Here is an 18,364-nt window from a genome sequence, read left to right on the forward strand (position 1 = left end):
AGTGCAAGTTAATGAACAAGCCACACCGGATTGTAGCCTTGGGCTAATTTCCATCCGTCGTCCCCCATGCGCACTCTCAAACACACTCTATTGTACATGTTTTTAGTGGTAGGGGAAACCGGAGTACCCGAAGGAAACCTACACAGACACGGGAAGAACAAGCAAACTCCACAAAAAGGCCCCGTCCTTGGTGGGAATCGAACCCGGACCTTCTAGCTGTGAAGCACGAGCGCTAACCGTTGTGCTACCTACCGAACTCGTCATATAGTCACAGCCTCGCACCATTCGAGCTGCTCAGTTCTGTACTATTTGTAAAGATTTGATCACTTCAGACGTCGCATGTGACCGGACTGTTGGACAGTAGTTCAAGAAGGACAGTAGCGCTTGTGGGATTCCCAGCTGCTTGGTTTCATATACCTGTTTTATTTGAACTCCATCTATCTCAAGTTTCAATTCTGGATCTAATTTAATGGTAATGTTCGACCCCAGGACCACTGGTGATGTCACTTCCCCTTCTCCTGGGTGAGGACGGTCGAATTGGGCAAATGCTGCTGAAGCAAAAGTTCACTAACTGCATAGAGATCTAACAGTCAACCCCATGAAAGGTTAAGGATCAGGAGCGAGTGTTACGTCATAGAGGCTAAACTTTAAAGCAGTACTAAGTAACTATTCCCCCTAGAGGCCATAAGCGTAACTGCAGGTGTAGTAGCAAGTTACGATTTTTTAACTTATTAATTGTCTTGGAGAGTAAATACTACGCTGACAGGAAAGGCGAAGGGACAGAGGGTTACTGTGCATTCAATTATACAATGGAAATATTTTTTTTCACTCAAACTTGGCTGTAAATACTGTTTAAAGTGACGTTAGCCCGTGGTTAGCTTTGCCCGTTAGCATGTTAGCTTCTTCTTCGTGATTCCGTTAGTGTGTATTGCTTTCTCCGGACCGGTGGCAGTCAAGTTGCAAACATGGTTTTCTGTCCAGAGACACCAGGGGGAGATGAAAGACCCTCCCATCATCCCATAAACACTTGTATTACCCCCACAGGGACTACGAAAAGGATTTATTCAGGTAGACACGTTACTTACTACTGCTTTAATGGTTTCGGACGCAGCCCACGACTGTTGAGACAGGCTTTGCTGCTGCTTGACAAAAAGGGTTTTATACGGCAAAGCACTGTGGCTTTTTAAAATCAAGAGTGGAATCAATCGAGCATTGAGATGAATAGAACTGAAACATATAATGCTTTATTGAAACACACTCACGCTTAACAAAAAAAATGGGCCAACTTGTTACTGAAGGCTCTTGTGCGTCTGAAGGTTGTTTGTTGACCCTCCTCAATTTGACTGTTTGATTTTATAAATGAGACTTCCTGTCTTTCTGTTCACTTAAGTGCATCCAAATTCTGCTTCTCTGACTATTGCTCATTTTTATTGTCCACGTTGGCCAATGTAAGTCAGCCTCCTCACCTCTCTCCTCCTCAAAGATGTCAAGAAAGATGTGATGAACTGTGAACTTTTTGGAGTATTTTGGAGTATCTCACCCCTATCCTATGTTCTCTCCTCCAGAGTCATCTTCCAAAAGTTGGCAGCATTGTCCTCCAACATAAAGCTTTCACATGCCTCAGTCTCCAATTAGCCCTTACATCTTTATGCAACACTTGGCTTCTCTTTTCACTTCGCTTCCACAATTAACCAGGACATGTCTCGCACCTATATTCCTTTTTATAGCTATTATAAAACCTATAAAGCCTTCCATGAGGAAATATGTCTCATGATGGCGCAAATGACTTTTTCCCCCTGTGATTTATAGGGAAACTTAATTGCCTATCCGGCGCTGGCGGCACGCAGTCGACCACGCCGAGGGATGATCGGTTTGTGCACTTGAACAACCTCTGCATGAGTAATGAGAAGGGATTGTGTTGCTCTTTCTCTGAACACGCACTCCGCAGCGAAACCCGTAAACCGGCAGATGGTGGCGCACAACTGGTGACTTCTTATCGCCTTTTCCACCAAATAAACGGAATAAACGACGAGCCGTGATTTCAGTGTGAGGTTTATGAAGATGTAGCTTGTTTTCTTTTTGACTGCAAGTGGCCAAAGATGAGGTTTTGATGCATTAGGTTTTCATCCTTGTTCAGAGAGAGGCAAGTTTGTCTGTTGGTGGACACACAGTCGGTGAAAGAATCGATGTTTCATGCAGTTTTTTGCTATTTTTTTCCCTTAGCGTCTTTGTTTTGTTGTCGGAGTGTAAAAATGTGAAGCGGAGAAATCCACGAAGTAAACATCGGTTCGCAAAGCCGTCTTCCCCTCGCGCATTCATTCACAAATATTGACAGATTTTGCTTCCACATGTTCTGTGAAGGGTCCCGGAGATGACGCTATAATCCAAAGATGGTCATTTCCTTTCTGTGAGAGTTTGGAAGAGCGGAGACTTTGGGCTGGTTTTCTCAAAATGTATTTTTTGCTCCACTTATGCAACAAAATATCCACTTAAAGGGGCTAGATGCAAGTTTGGCTTTTTATACTCACTACTGCCACCTCAGGCCATACGTGTAACTGCAGCTTCTATATTAAGCTCGTGCATGACGGCACTTCAGACCTGAATTAACACCTTTTTGAGTGACAGGCTCATTCGACACATTAGGACATGGCTGGAACATGTAGGGCGAGGAAAATACTTAGTTTTATCATTTTTAAACTTGTATAGTCCCTTTAAAGCAGTACTAAGTAACGTGTTTACCTTAATAAATCCTCTCCGTAGTCCCTGTGGGGGTCATACAAGTGTTTATGGGATGATTGGAGGGTCTTTCTTCTCCCCCTGGTGTCTCTGACCAGAAAACCATGTTTGCAACTTGACTGCCACCGGTGCGGAGAAAGCAATACACACTACTAAAATCACGAAGAAGAAGCTAACAGGCTAACGGGCAAAGCTAACTGCGGGCTAACGTCACTTTAAACAGTATTTGCAGCCAGGTTTGAGTGAAAAAAAATATTTCCATTGTATAATCAGATGCACAGTAACCCTCTCTCCCTTCGCCTTTCCTGTCAGCGTAGTATTTACTCTCCAAGACAATTAATAAGTTAAAAAAATCGTAACTTGCTATGACACCTGCAGTTGCGCTTATGGCCTCTTGGGGGAAGAGTTACGTAGTACTGCTTTAAGTAGCTCCTACAGACTTAACAATGTTTTTAAGTTTTTTTCAGAGGGATTTTTTAACACATTGAGGCCGCGCTGTTTTTGGAATTTAGCTGTAGAGTACCAACAATCCAGACCATTTTTCATGATATTTGTAGCACCACAGCGTATTCCATGTTATAGCTATGGACACATGCTGTGGGTCGTTTGAAAGGTGAGACTCTAAGCTCTCCGTAGGTGAAAACAGTTTAATTAAAGAGAAATCTAAGCTAAACATAGGCTAGTTTTGATCAAAATCACAGATTTTTTTTTCTCTAGAAACGGAGATAATGCACTTTTATGAAAAACTTTCATTTCTGATCAACTCCTCCGCTCTCCTCTACAGGCACTAACGTTATGGGAAGAGGCAAATACCTAAATAAATCAGTTTCAACAACAACATTGTTGACACGTTCTGAAACGAGTGTTGTCGCAGATCGAACGCGTGTGCATTTAAACAGCCTGGTTCTCGGATTAAGGACTTTAACAGGATGTTTCTCAGCCGTCCTTTGACCGATTTAAACCAGTGGAAAATTCAGAGAAATGTTAAAATCTCAACTGTTTCGATATTTCCATGGGAGGCCGCTCTACTTTGTCTTATATAAAAACAGAAAATGAAAGAAAACTGGAACAACTTTTTCCCCTCATATTTATATCAGAAATGTTCAGCAGATCTCTCTAAATAATATTCACCTGCAGCGTTTCGCCCTAAAGATCAAAGTCCACTCGTGGTTAGGGGCCATATCGTATCACACACATTGTTATTGTGATATACGTTTTTGATACCATTTTAATGTTTTATGTCACTGTGGACACGATATCATTTGTTTCACTCAGCTCCATCAGAGCAGAGTAAACACTGACTGTGTGGGACACAGGGGCCGGTGCTTAAAAAGTCAAATGAAATGAAGAATGTAAATGGCTTGTGTATTTGTGAGGAAATTAGTATGGTGCTAAAAAAAAAGAATCAAATATCTTGGCATTAATCTTCCCAATAGGCGTAAGGCTGGAATTTGTCTATTACATCGTCAAATATATCGCCCTGCTCGACTCGTGGTCAATCACTGCTTTTATAAATACTCGAGCTGATTATCATTAGACATTACAGAAGAATCTCAGGAAGTTTCCATCAGGGATTTCTAATATTTATAGTGTCTTTGGAGCACTTAAACTTGTTTCTGAACTCTCTTGTGTTCAATCCTATTTCATGCATCTTGTGGGCCACAGGAACTATTCTGGAGGGTTGGTTTTGGATTTCTGTTGCCAAACCTACTGTTGCCACTCCTACTTTCAGATTCAGAGTGTCTCGGTCCCTGGTCGCAGCCAATCGTTTCTTATCTCTCCAATCACAGATGCTAATTTATAAACGTGATTTATGCAACCTGTAAGATAAAGATTAGCAAAAGATAAAGACATTGTTTTTTGCAGAGAGGTTGACAACAAAGGTGATGAGCATGTTCCAAAGAAACAGATGATAGATCATGTAAAGCATGCATTAAAGGCACTGTACCTGCCATTTATTTTGTCAGATGATTGTCTGAGTTCAGTGTATTGTAAACTCAGACACATGTGCGGAAAAACACTCTCCATCTCATTATAAGTAGTAGTAGTAGTAGTAGTAGTAGTAGTAGTAGTAGTAGTAGTAGTAGTAGTAGTAGTAGTAGTAGTAGTTTATTCGTAAATACATTTCCAATTATTTGTGTCCAACACGACCGAAAGGGTTTAGGCTGAAGTGGAAACTTATAACGCCTAACCCAGTTTACAGACTTCCACCAGAGAAAAAAACAAAACACAAACATTAATAATGAACAACATCAAGTGTTAAACAGAAGAGAAAAAAGCATGTATCTGAAGTTAGTAACATAAATTTTGATATTCCAACAAATATGTATACATACATTTGTTTTAAGTTAATTTAGTTGTAACTAAATCATCTCATCATTATTTTTTCATTTTATTTTTTTCTTACTTTATTCATCCCAAGCTTATATATGCTTGAATTTTAGTAGCTTTAAACAACTTTTTGAAAGCTTTGACTGTTTTGGACTGTTTTAACTGATCTTCCAGGTCGTAAAGAGTTTCAATCAATTTTATGACCTTTCAATGTAAATCAATGACAACAATGTAAATCACCTGAATGATCCTGGAGTTCTGTTGTCTCCCATGGCAAACAGGTCCTAGGTGATGGGTGAGAGACCAACAGGCAATGGAAAAGTGGAAGAAGATGGATGGATGGATGGATGGATGGATGGATGGATGGGTGGATGGATGGATGGATGGATGGGTGGATGGATGGATGGGTGGGTGGATGGATGGATGGATGGATGGATGGATGGATGGATGGATGGATACAATAAATAAATTACAATAAAGCACTGCATCGTGTCTGTAATAAGATCACAGATGACGATAGCCATCCATTGTCCCATCACTTTGAGCTCCTTCCATCACGGCAGAGACTTCCTTGTGCCAAGAAAAATGTGTACAGGAATTCTTTTGTCCCCTTTGCCATCAAGGAGCTGAATAAGTTGTAACCGCTAGTGTCATTCAGTCAGTCTGCTCCTTTTTCTTTTGATGAAGTGAATCTGCTGCTGCTGTGTCTGCAATGAACTGATTTTATAATGTTCTTTGCTGGGCTTTTTTCCCCTATTCTATTCCAACGCCACACCACCGTATGTGTGGCTTTAAATCAGTCATTAGTGGAAATTCTTGGTGTAGCATTGTCGGAATTTCAACAACTATCGGAAGCGTATTGAGGGGGACCGTGACGACGAGAGCGATCCGGAGTTGGCAAGAAGGAAAGAGGGGACCTGGACCATCAGCGGGTAGCGAGGAAAGGCAGGAAGGAAAGGAAAGGGGAGGAGGTGATGGAGACAGAGGAGGAGAGAGAGAGAGAGAGGGAGAGAGAGGGGGAGAGAGAGAGAGAGAGAGCGCAGGCAGTCAGGCAGGAGGAGCTTATGGGAACTAGCGGAGTGGACTACCTACCTTCCTAGCGCTCAAATACTGCAGTCTTGCCTCGGCTTTCTGTGAGGCAACTGTGTTCTCCGGGCTTGGCTTTGGCTACGCTCTTTTTTTTCTCTTGGACGTGACCTTACCGGACCCTCTCCTCGCATCCCCCCCCACTTAGGCAGCGGGGTTTGCGGGGGAAATATAGGCGCGCTTACGGCAAAGCGGAGAGAGGGGAGGGAGGGGAAGCCGCGGAGAGCGGAGAGGAGCGGGACCGCGCGCACTTCGGCACATCACAAACTGGGAATTAATTCACCGGCTGAAGCGCAGAGCTCGCGGATGTGCCCGGACCGACGCGAGCGTGCGAAGGGGGGGCTCGGAACTGGCGCCGCATCCTCAAGAGACTTTCTGGAAACACACATAACTAGTTAGGGGGATGTGGATTCAAGATTTTTTGTGTTTGTACGGGCTGAAGCGTTCATTCCTATGGACAGTTTACCTTGCATGCGTTTCACTTCAGTCTTGAGATCGTTGGCTTCTGCATGTGCACACTGAGGGCGAGTAACTCTTAAACATTTGGATATTTGCTGAACACGCACGGATACATAGACCAGGAGAGGTTGTTTGCATGTCGGGGGGGGGGGATTTGTAAAGCAGGACCTTGAAATCGCTGCAACAAACTCCCTATCTATCACTTTGCTGGCTCTCGATTGATAGAAGAGGTGCTCGGAAGCAGGTTTAGCAGCATCTACGGTGCCGTAGGTCTATCCTCGCGTGGGACCACTTTGAACCGTCACACACCCCAGGGTCGGAGTCTCCATTCTGGCAAAGGGGGAGATATAGAGAGAGAGGGGTGTTTGCGGGGATGAAACGAACCATCAGCTTATCTCCCGGCAAACGTTGCACCTGCGTTTGACAGATTATAGTTGTGTAGATGGTGTGCATGTGGATTTAAACCCCCCCCCCGAGTAAACAGAGTTATACAGATGTTGCACCGGGATTACGCACGGTGACTTTGGCGACACTTCGGGAGTAAAAGAAAAAAAAACAAATGCGTGGATTGAATTGTGTTGTGGCGTATTTTGGAGACGACTGAAAGTTAAAGAGTTCTGAATCGTCGAAGCTTTGTCGTTGTGTGAATAAGTCATTCTGGGTTCTGCTTTGCCAAGGAAGAGCGTGCTGGAAATCGGAGTAGGATTATAGGGAAGTTTACCTTGTTGGATTCTCGTTCACCTTTTCGCTCGAGTCATGGCTTTCGGATAAACGGACTCCTTCGATATATCGTGCGGTTTACGCGTTTCTTCCACGAGACCCTTCACACGTCAGAGAGCAGCGGCTTGTTTCCACCATGAGGCGTTCGAGCACGGACGAAACCCCGTACCGGCGAAGTCCCTCGCTGGACAGCAAGCCGGACACGCCCCCCTTCACCTCGGGCTTCCACCGGTTCAGCGGGGAGTTCGAGTACAAGCGCCCGCCCTTCGCTTTCGGATTCACCACCACCAAAAAGCCCCAGTCGACCAACGGGCGCTACACCCCGGGCAAGAAGTACGTGGTGTTTTACCTGGACCTCTCCTTCATATTTCTCCTAGAGCTGCGGCGGTGCAAGATGGCCGAGGGGTGCATGATCGCCCTGCGCTACGGGATGGTGTTCTTCAACCTGCTCTTCTGGGTGAGTCCACTTTTTAATGCTTTCTCGCGAGCTGGTTTTTGGGCGTTTTTGTGCAAAGTCTGTTTCTATGTGGGAACTTTGGGACAGGCTGCGTTCACGTGACTTTCGAAACTATTGCTCAGTAGTAAGGATGAAGGAGGGTTTGGTCAAGAGGTGGGTAGTGCTGCTTTACTCTTACTGTGCAATCTCTCAGTCTTCCAGGAGTTCATCTTAGAAAAAGGTTCTCGAGCCGTCATTAAGGCTGTTTCTTTTAGCGTCAGGGATGTTTCGCCTCTCACCTGAGGTGGCTTTATCAGCAACTATTAATCTCATAGCTGCATGTTTTATTCATGCGGAATCTCGTGTGTTTAGAGTTTACGTTCTTATTGGTTTCATCCAAGGGAGGGCAGCTAGTCTAAAAAGCTATCCTCCCTAATGTAATACATGCAATTTTATGGGGATGTTTTATTGTTTGAATTTATGTGACTTCTTGTAATTTTATGTAACTGTGAAAAACTTAGAATTACCTTGTGTATGACTTGTGCTCAAAGAAATAAACTCGCCATAATAGTCTATTATGATTATTATCCAATCTAACTTTATTAATATTGCACTTTAAAAACAACGCTGTTGACCAAAGAGCAGATTATTATATATATATGATTATTATATTGGCAAGGTAAGCTTATTTGTAATGACAATCTTTGAGCAGCAGCTGAATCTAATAGTTATTTATCTGTTTATTTGGTTGGGACAGTGCTTGTTAATGAACATACACGGATACATACATGTAAACATGCCAGCCCAGATTGTAGCCATGGGCTAATTTGCATCCGTTGTCCCACACTTGCTCTCTCAAACACACTCTCTATCATCCTTGTCTGTTATATATGTTTTTAGTGGTAGGGGAAACCTACACAGACACGGGGAGAACATGCAAACTCCACACATAGGCCCTGTCCATTCAACCTTCAACTATAATTAATCAATGAATTATTCCGCCTGCTGCTCCAATACTGTTAGTTGCTGATGAACACTCACTTCTAAAACAACCCAGTACAGATGACGGCTTGAGAACTTTCTTTTACCTCTCCTATTATATCCAAAACTAAAATCTAAATCAAAATTCATGCAGTTTCTCTTTTTTGGTACCGCTTTATAACAAGCGTAAATGGATTAATGCGTGAATAAACATTCATCATGAAGTCCTGCATTAGATCATCAGGAGTTTTGTAACTTTCTTCATCATGTTCATCATGTACTGTAATAACATGAGTTCATGAGTTTTCATAAATACATACTCACAAACTTACAGTTTATCAGAGAGATGAACTCATTAATGATCATGAGGAGTTAATCAGGAGGAATTCATTAGTTCATTCTGTTCCTTATGTGTTTTTGATGACTATGTTTCATGTGTATTATGTTAATACATGATGTGTTCATGTCTGAAGTCATGATGAAGAAGTGCGTGAATTCGTCATAAATTTAATTTATTTTCTTCTTCTTCTGGAATAAAAACTATATTACTCTTAAGCTGAGGAAACATTATGGCTTCTCTACCCACCTCTGGTTAAAATACACGTTAATTGCACATTTCTCTGCCAGCAAAAATGTACTATAGTAGTTTTTGTCATAATAGTTGGATGGTGACATCATTAAGGATTGCAAGCTTGTTTACACTAAATAGTATACCAAACATGTTATTCTGGAGCGCCGTGAACGCAGCCTGTTTGTGCTTAAGGTGAATGTGGCCTTGTAGCTTTTTGAATTGCTGAGATATATTGAGTTTCTGTGCTTACTTTATTATCTACAATCAATGGCAACAGCAAATGGATATCAGGTACTGTCTGCCAAAGTTCAAGATGTCAACAAGTGAAGATAACTACTTGTTTTGCTGGTGATTGCGGTTTTGCTGTGAGTTTGGACTGTCTTATGTATTGTGCATGTGTGGCAAAGGTTTCCAGAGGCGCAAATATTCAGTCATGGCACGTAGCAATCTCTGAAACTTGTTTGCTGTTCGTAATCATATGCAAGCTGTGATCCGTAATACTAAACCGAGCATAAAACCACAGCAACATGATGACCAATTAGACGAATTTCTGCTCAACGTGCAATTGATGGAGTGTGGACTTTTGCTATTTCAACACATTACACGGACGTTTATCAAAGGAGACACATCATGCAGAGCTGTCAGAGAAGGATTACAAAAATGTAAGACAATTTTCTATCAGCAGAGTGTATGCTGTTTACTAATGGGCCTATCTCACTGGCCTGGAGACTAGTTGGAGACTTGAGTTGGTGGAAGTCTTGGTGGAAACTTCACACACCTTGCCTCCACTGTCTCCACTGTTGTGTCGAGACCTGTCGGATACAGAGGAGATCTCAAAGAGACTCCTTACAGCTCTTTGAGATCTCCTTGGTATCTGACATTGTCTCGGAGACATTGCAGGGACGTCACAGAAACGTCTCACAGGTTGAGGAGAACAAATAGTGCCCACAGCATTCCCACAGCTGCTTGAGACCTACCTCATAGACCTCTTGGAGACCATGCGGAGACTCAGCTGAAATCATCTCCGTGACAAGCGGTGACTCTAGACTCCAACTAGTCTCTAGGCCGGCGAGATAGGCGTTTTGTATTCGCACAATTGCAGAGTTGCAGAGACTTTGTGACAACTGACAGTCACGGCAGTCTCCGTCTTTGCAACTCTCCCTTAAAACTCATTGACCAGCCGTTTTCAGATCACTGTCTTCCTGTTTTTTCAAGACCCTCAGAAAATGTAGGTCTCAATCTATATCAACACGAAACCCACCAAAAGACTCTCTTCTTTCTCTTCTTTCATCTAAAAAAAAGTTTGTCTGTACCTCTTTTCATTCTTTAGTAATCATCCATAGAAAATGTGGGTGAAATCACCCAAAATGCTGGTTTCTGAACAAAAAGCTGAGAAGATGAGCTTTTTGTAACCAAGCACATCAGTGACTGTGATCATATCCAACAAGCAATGCTGCCACTTCATGACTCAATAAAAGAACTACAACTAAGATTTTAACGCCACACTCAAGGCTTTGCTGCAGCCGCCCCCATTGAAAAACCTAATTGACGTCTATTGATGTCATTGGCAGTAAATGAGTTAAAGGAACAGGCCACCATTTTTACATACTGAGATATGTTCTTGCCTGAGCTTAGACGAGTTGATACGTATCTGTCTGTCTTTTTGTGTCACGCAAAAAGACCAAAGATGTTGTCAGCATTTGGCCTCTCCCAATGTATTCCTATGGCTCCAAACGGGAAAGTTTGGCAAAGTCAAACGGCAAAGTCGGAAGCTACCAAGCTCTTCCACAGACACAAAGACCAGACAGGTATATCAACTCGTCTAACCTCAGGGAAGAACATGCCTCAGTGTGGAAAAACGGTGGCCTGTTCCTATAATGGGCGAAAGCTTGTATTGGTCTTCAGAGGGCGCTCTGTGACTATTTCAAATCCTATCCAGACATTTCCTTATGAAGACGTCATTTTTGCATCTTAAAACATAATTCTGAAGTCCCCAAAAGACTGTTTTCAAGGCTCAATTATGCAAGATATATCCAGGGAGCAACAAAGAAGAAAGTTTATAAAATATGCTTTGAAGTGAGTACCTCTTGCAACCTCCTGTGCTCTTTTTGTTATTGTATTGTACCAGTTCTATATCTTTGAAGTGTGAAGTGTGTAGCTGATGCATCGTGACAGGATCGCTAATCCGTATGGCATTTGAAAAGGAATGAACGGCATTGAGGCAGGTTTGCGGATGCATATGTTCACACTGTTGGGATAGGAATATCTTTATGAGACGCCCCGGTCTTAGCACCTCGCTGTGTTCCTGTCTTCAAATAGCATCGAGCTCCGTGGCGTTAATTCTGTCGTCATTTATTCATGGCAAATCTATGATGAGTTTTGCAATGCAATTTCAAAACGTGAAGACGGTGTGATGAATGGCTTATTGAATGCATGAGCTCTTTACATGTGTAATGAAGGACGAGGGGTGTGGGTCAGAGAAGATGTTCTTCACTTCGGCTTTGACACTGGTGGAGGGGAAGATGATGGATCTGGTGCTGCAGTGGGGAAAGCCCTGGATGTATTGTAAACATCAGAATGAGGGACCTGTCATCGATTTGATTAGTGGCCGCTCTGAGGTACTGCACCTGGGCCCGGAACGTGTTTCCCCGACAGAGAAAAACGGCCAATCAGTGGTGCAACAAACTACCGTAATGTTCGGACTATTGGCCACACATGAATATAAGCTGCACCAACAATATTTAAAGAGGGGGTATTATGTTTTTTCAGTCACATAGCACCAGTCTATATCACACTACAATGATGACCAAACCTTCTGTTGGTCTGTAAATGCAGTAAATTAGAATAACTGCCTTGTATAAAATGTCTCTCTCAAAATGGCTGTAGTGAATGTCTTGAAATAGGCCTCTGTCTCTTTAAGAACCTCTGAGCCTTTCCGACACGCCCCCTCCACACGCTGTCTGTGGCATCAGTGGGGAGGGGGTTCTGCTGAGGAGCAGTGGTTGGTTACTCGGCTGGTGACGAAAGCTCGGAGGCGTCTCCAGGAGGTGGGGGCGTTCCTAGGAGGACTCAGGCAAACCTATCCCTAAAATGGCCGCCATCAGAGTTTTTACAGATTACTCAAAAAGACGTGAATGTGCCAAGGCAACACTTCAGGCATGTTTTTAATGAGGGAGTGACATAATAACATGATGTAAAGCTTGAAAAAGTAGATTTTGCATAATACCCCCCTTTAAAAGAAAAAAAAAGTAAACATACAGTATATAGGTTAGGGCTGTACAATGAATCAAAATTGGATCACAATTTTGATTATTACACTAAATGATTACAAAATTAGCATAATCATTATTTTTTTTTTTTTTTATTAAATTATTATTATTTTTTTGCAAAGCAGACTTGCATTATTTCACGGCGCTGGGATTATTTTCCCTTCGCATTTCCCCTGCCACGGCTCGTGCTTTTGCCCGACATAAAAACAAACAGCGCTGTGTGATGATGTCATCAGGCCGCGCTGCTCAGTTTGCTTGCGCAGGTGTGAGGGCTGGTCAGCAGGGGGCAGGTGTGAAACAGAGACCTCTCCGAAATCGAGGCAAACCTTAAATTATTTGTACATATTTGTAATATATAAATAAAATAAATACTTTTTTTTTAAAGGCAACAAATAATCGTTTGAATAATCGTGATTTCAATTATGACAAAAATAATCGTGATTATTATTTTTTTAATAATCGAGCAGCCCTAATATACAGTAGGTCACAGGCGTCCACGTTGTAACATCTTTTCACAGAACAATGGTACGGAAAGATTTTTTAAAGCTTTTTTCCCCAAAGTAAAACGATGACACATCTGGTTAAAGAAATAAAAAATACTTCAGCCAACCAGAAAAGTCATTGATCAAAATGTTTTTCTTTGTGTGTTTTCCTTGATAAGGGTTTGTGTATGATGCGCAAAAGGCCAAACTTTTGACTTAGTTTGTTCATTTTATTACAAACTGTTTGTGACGCTGTGTTTGGTCAAAGGCCATATTAGGATTATGGCAAATATGGCAATATGACTGTGCTCAGAAGAACAGGTTGTTTAAGGAGCTTGGGTTATGAATGACAAATGACCAACAATGTGTACATTTAGAAAGTGTTTAAATATGTAGGGGAAAGTGTATGGGATCTCTTATTAACTACAACATTTTAAATAATATTTACAAATGGTCCAGTACAAAGGGCATCCACATAAACGTGATTTAGATTTTTTTTCATTTTCATTGAATGTGCATTATGCATTTTTTTTTATACATATTTGACCTTGCAGTGACCCAGCAGCTGTGTGAGTGGTCAGCATGGTGCCTTTACTTTCCTTCACAGTGGTCTCTATGATGCTCCAGGATCAATTGTTTTGTAGGTTTTCCAGTGAGAGGGTCCGTCAGCAGTGAAAAGTTTTTTTTTTTTTCACATAAAAAGTTGCATAATGCACCTTTAAGGACTTTTAGGATCTTAAGGACCTTTAAGGAGTTTGTTTAATGACTTTGTTAAAACCCTCGTGTGATCCTTCAATTCAAAGACCCTCACAATCACCACATTCATATGTTTTTCTGCTTCTTTTTACACAAATCTCCTGTGGCTTTTGGGTCATTTTGATTGAGTTTTGGCTCCTGTGGCTTTTCGTTTCAAAATGACCTGGAGAGAACAGGAGGGCTTGACTTTGTTCAGTAAAGTTTTTTGTTTTATAATCTTTTTTAAATCCTTATTAAAATGTAGAATAAATTAGCTGAGACTGGCTTGGAGAACAGCTTGTGCAAAGTCAAGAAAGCAAAATGCAAAGCAAAAAGCATGAAACGCGTAGGCTGGTCCATTTGTTAATGAAGGACTTTTACTTTTGCTACATGGCTCGAGTGCCTCGGACATTATCTTGCTTTTGTGACTGCTTTCGCTACTTTGTACAAACTGTTCTACAAGCCAGTCTAATTTATTCCATGTAAGGTCAGCCCAGTCTTTGAAGAGCACCGGTCTACCTTTCACTTTTTCCCAGACCATTGATGCACTCGCCTTCTTCTGTTTTGCTTATTAAAATGTGTTCCTAGAACCAATGGGGTATAAACAGGAACAGTGGTTCTTACCGGCTTGCCATAAGTTCAGCTCCTGAAGTTCAGGGCTGTCAAAAAACTGAAAATAAAGTCAACATGAGAATGAATTAATCATGTATTGCATCTTACAAAGTATGTCAAAATCCCACTCTCATGAATCATATCTCATGTCTTTTTTTTATTTTTTTTTTAAGAAATGTATTTAATAATCAATGTAACAATACAAGACATACAAAGGTGACAGTCCACAAAACAGTAACAATGTATAGACAGACTTAACAGAAACAGACAATGACAGATAAGGACAGGGAGACACACATGTAGGGAATAACATTCAACTCTTTGTGCATACATATACACACATACATATACATGCACATACAAACATACGCACCCACACATATACGGATATATACATATACACATATATATACACACACACATATATTTTTGAGTTGTATTAAGTTGTATTAAGTTATAATAAGTGGTTGTGGTTGTGGTGCTCAGCGCCAAACATCATAGAGTCAGTAACTATGAAGCCATTGTTTGCATCAAGGCACACTGAGGTAATGCTATGCATTCATAGAAAGATGAGGACAATGCTAATTGTGGTCAATGCTGATAATGATAAAGTTGAAAGTTAAAACACCATCACTGGGAGGCATTCATAGAAAAGATGTGCTATAGATTCAGGCTGTAATCCACAGAAAGTACAATTAACATTGATTTTGCCCACAAACCTTTTTAAAGAGGGGGTATTACGCTTTTTTCAATCACAAAGCACCAGTCTATATCACACTACAATGATGACCAAACCTTCTGTTGGTCTGTAAATGCAGTAAATTAGAATAACTGCCTTTTATACATTGCTCTCTCAAAATGGCTGTAGCGAATGGCTTGAAATAGGCCTCTGTCTCTTTTAAGAACTTCTGACCCTTTCCGACACGCCCCCTCCACACGCTGATCATATGCAGTAACAGCATCATGCAATTTATGTAAAAACGGTCTGCCCACTTCCCTCTCTGACTCCAGCCCTATTTCCTTGTCAAATTCACGCTTCAGTTCGTCTCCAAACCTGACAATACCTGACCTTTCTGACCACATTGGCCGCTCTTCTATTTCTCGCTTGAGCACTTCCCCATCGTTGCCGAGCTCCCATTGTCAGCGAACGCGCTCGCCGACTGATCGCATCTTTATTGCCACCTTTTTTTTTTTTTTGCTTCTCTTTTTTTTTACACCTGCTATCACTGCCGGCCACTTGAGATGCCGGTGTTATGCTAATCTCGCCTCTGAATGGTGTGTAGGCCGTGCCGCTCAGTGCCTCGTATTTGTCTTGTCTTGTTTGAGGGTATCTCCGGAGAGGGGAGAGTGTGTGTGTGTGTGTGTGTGTGTGTGTGTGTGTGTGTGTGTGTGTGTGTGTGTGAGATGAAGAGACAGCACATGCATTCAGATGGGCTCGCAGCGTACGGAGCGCGGTGGGCGAGTGGGTGAGCCTTTGTGAGTTTCCCGTGCGGTTGCGGAGGCGTGGGCGGGCACGGCTTTGTGTTTGCCGACGTATTCAGAGCGTTTACCATTGTGCGCTCGCTTGTAAACAGTGCAGATTTGAGAGTATGGGTTGGGTGATGTCATCGTGTTCTGAAGGGTTTACTTATATAGTTGTTAGCACCAGACCGGCATTTCTCGGGCTGGGTGCAGTAAAAGAAATTCAATACCGGCACTTTAACGACACTTGGTTTTCGATGCCGATACCTGAGCAAGACTTATTCAGATACCTATACTAAAATATTCGCCATCTAGAAGCAGGAAACAGAATGATACAGTTAATTAATTCCATAAAGATGCTATATCTGAGGAATTTGCTCCGTTTATTTGAGGTGAAACAACCAACAGGCATCAAAACGTGGTCTCTAAAGCCTGGATGAGAATCCAAATCTATGCTTTTATTATAAGCAGGTTGGATTGTTGCTGTTTAAACCGGTCTCCCAATGAGGACAATTTACAATCTACAGCTCATCCAGAATTCAGCCGCGCATCTCTTTACCCACCCAGGTAGAGGAGACCATATCACCCCCGTGCTTTCAAATTCCTCCATGGCCTTGGCCCAGCTTATATCGCCGATGTGATTAAAGAACACAACCCAAAGCATTGCGATCTTCTGATGCCAAAAACGGAAAAACGTTGACTTTGATTTTGGTAGCTCTATGAGGAACAGAAGTGAAATAAATTACGATCGTAAAAAGTGACGATCTGGACATTTTATATATATTATTGCGTTTCTTTTCTTTTCTTTTTTTTTTAGTCTGAGGGGGCGTGGTGTTGCGTAGCAAACAGCTGTAAACCCAACACTCCTCTCTCACTCTCTCTTGTGCGTTTGACAAAGATTTTTCAGATGTACAGATCAAAACAGATGAGATTTTAACGTTTCTCTGAGTTTTTAAATGGTCAAAATCGGTCCAAGGACGACTGAGAAACATCCTGTTAAAGTTTTCAATCCGAGAACCACACTAATTAAAACACTAATCATCTCCGAGTCTAGAAAAAAATCTGTGATTTTGATCAATACTAGCCTCTGTTTAGCTTAGGATTTCTCAGGAACCGAGGCACGTAGAATTAAACTGTTTCAACTACGGAGAGATTAGAGTCTCCTCTTTCAAACGAGCCACAGCCTGTGTTCATAACTATAACATAGAATACGCTTTGGTGCTACAAATATCATGAAAAATGGTCTGCGGCCTCAATGTGTTAAAATCCCAAGAAATCAGGAGAAAAATTATCAAAAAAATCGGGATAAAAAAAACGTTGATGCTGCTTTATGCCCCAACCTTGTGGAACTCACTTCCATATGACGTCAGGGAAGCAGGCTCCCTTGCCATTTTAAAACTAAAGTAAATAAGCTATTTTTTGCTCTATTTGTCATTGTACAAACATACAACGAAATTGTGTTTAGGTGTTAGTCTGAGACTGAGCGTACCCACCTGACCAGCATGTTTTTAGAGGTCGGGGAAACCAGAGAACTGCCTTCAGAGCTCCTCTTAAACGGTGCTCCGCCTCCTGGGTTTGTCCCTGCTTCAGAGCGTGGTGTCCTGCACTGGTCAGCTCCTCCACTTCTTCCTGCGCTGCTCACTCCGCTCCCTCCTCCCCACAACTGTCTTTCAAGATCTTCTCCTCTGTCCTTTCCTTGTTTCCTGTAGCGCCTCTTCATTTAAAAAACACATTTTTATCGTTTAGCCTTTTTATTTGTTATATGTGTCAATAGACTATTGTTTTGCTCTTGGTTTTATTGTCCTTTTATTCGCCATAATTATGATTTTTGTTTTGTTCTGCAATTGGAAAGCACTTAAAACGACCAACCGGTGTAAATGGTGCCCTATAAATGCATTATTGTAATAAAAGAATGAGCAAAAAATGAAATTACACTGAAAAAGGCAAATGAAGTCAATAAACAAAATTGATCGTTATTATTAGTCTAATCTTTGACATTCATTGTTGGATCCAATTCCAAAAGACATGACTCATTTCCTGTTCTGTTTTCCCCCTGCCCTCCATCCCACAAACAACCTGTTCCTCCGCTCGCCCCCGACACATGGTCTCTGCAGGAGCCCCCCCCACACCTCACAGCCCCCCCGCTCCGTTCTGATGATTGCATCTGTTTGCCTTGGGGATGTTTGAGCTCCGCTGCGCTTCCCGATGTCAATCTAAAATGTCAATCCTACAGATCCTCTCCATTCACTCTTTGAAGTCTATTGCCTTTCCCCCTTCCCCAATCTCTGCCATCGATGGCTCTCTCAGTGCACCGCTGTGGTCTGAGGAAGGGAGCAGTGCCCCGTACAGACGACTGTGTGTGCGACGTATAGACTTTTGTGTGCGCTCTCCTCCGTGCTCCCTCATTACGAGCGAACTTAGAGGTGTGTTTGGAGCCATACGCGCTGGGTTGAGTTCATCTTTGAACTATCTCCGGCAACTGTTA

The 18,364-nt window shown here is 42.2% G+C and overlaps 1 protein-coding gene and 1 long non-coding RNA gene across 2 annotated transcripts in view; one reads left to right on the top strand and one right to left on the bottom strand.

Moving 5' to 3' along the window:
* The window catches only part of LOC306961871, a 497,669-nt gene that overhangs the window by 37,087 nt on the left and 442,218 nt on the right, over positions 1 to 18,364 (bottom strand). The gene's annotated exons all lie outside the window — the stretch shown is intronic.
* tspan4a (tetraspanin 4a) overlaps positions 7,467 to 18,364 on the top strand; it is a 544,510-nt gene continuing 533,612 nt past the window's right edge. The window contains exon 1 of the mRNA XM_079554801.1: positions 7,467 to 7,789. Coding sequence (XP_079410927.1) covers positions 7,469 to 7,789 — 321 coding nt within the window. The 5' untranslated portion in view covers positions 7,467 to 7,468. The remainder of the gene's footprint in view (positions 7,790 to 18,364) is intronic.

Source organism: Gobius niger, assembly GCF_951799975.1.
Source record: "Gobius niger genome assembly, chromosome: 4".
NCBI classification, from domain to species: domain Eukaryota; kingdom Metazoa; phylum Chordata; class Actinopteri; order Gobiiformes; family Gobiidae; genus Gobius; species Gobius niger.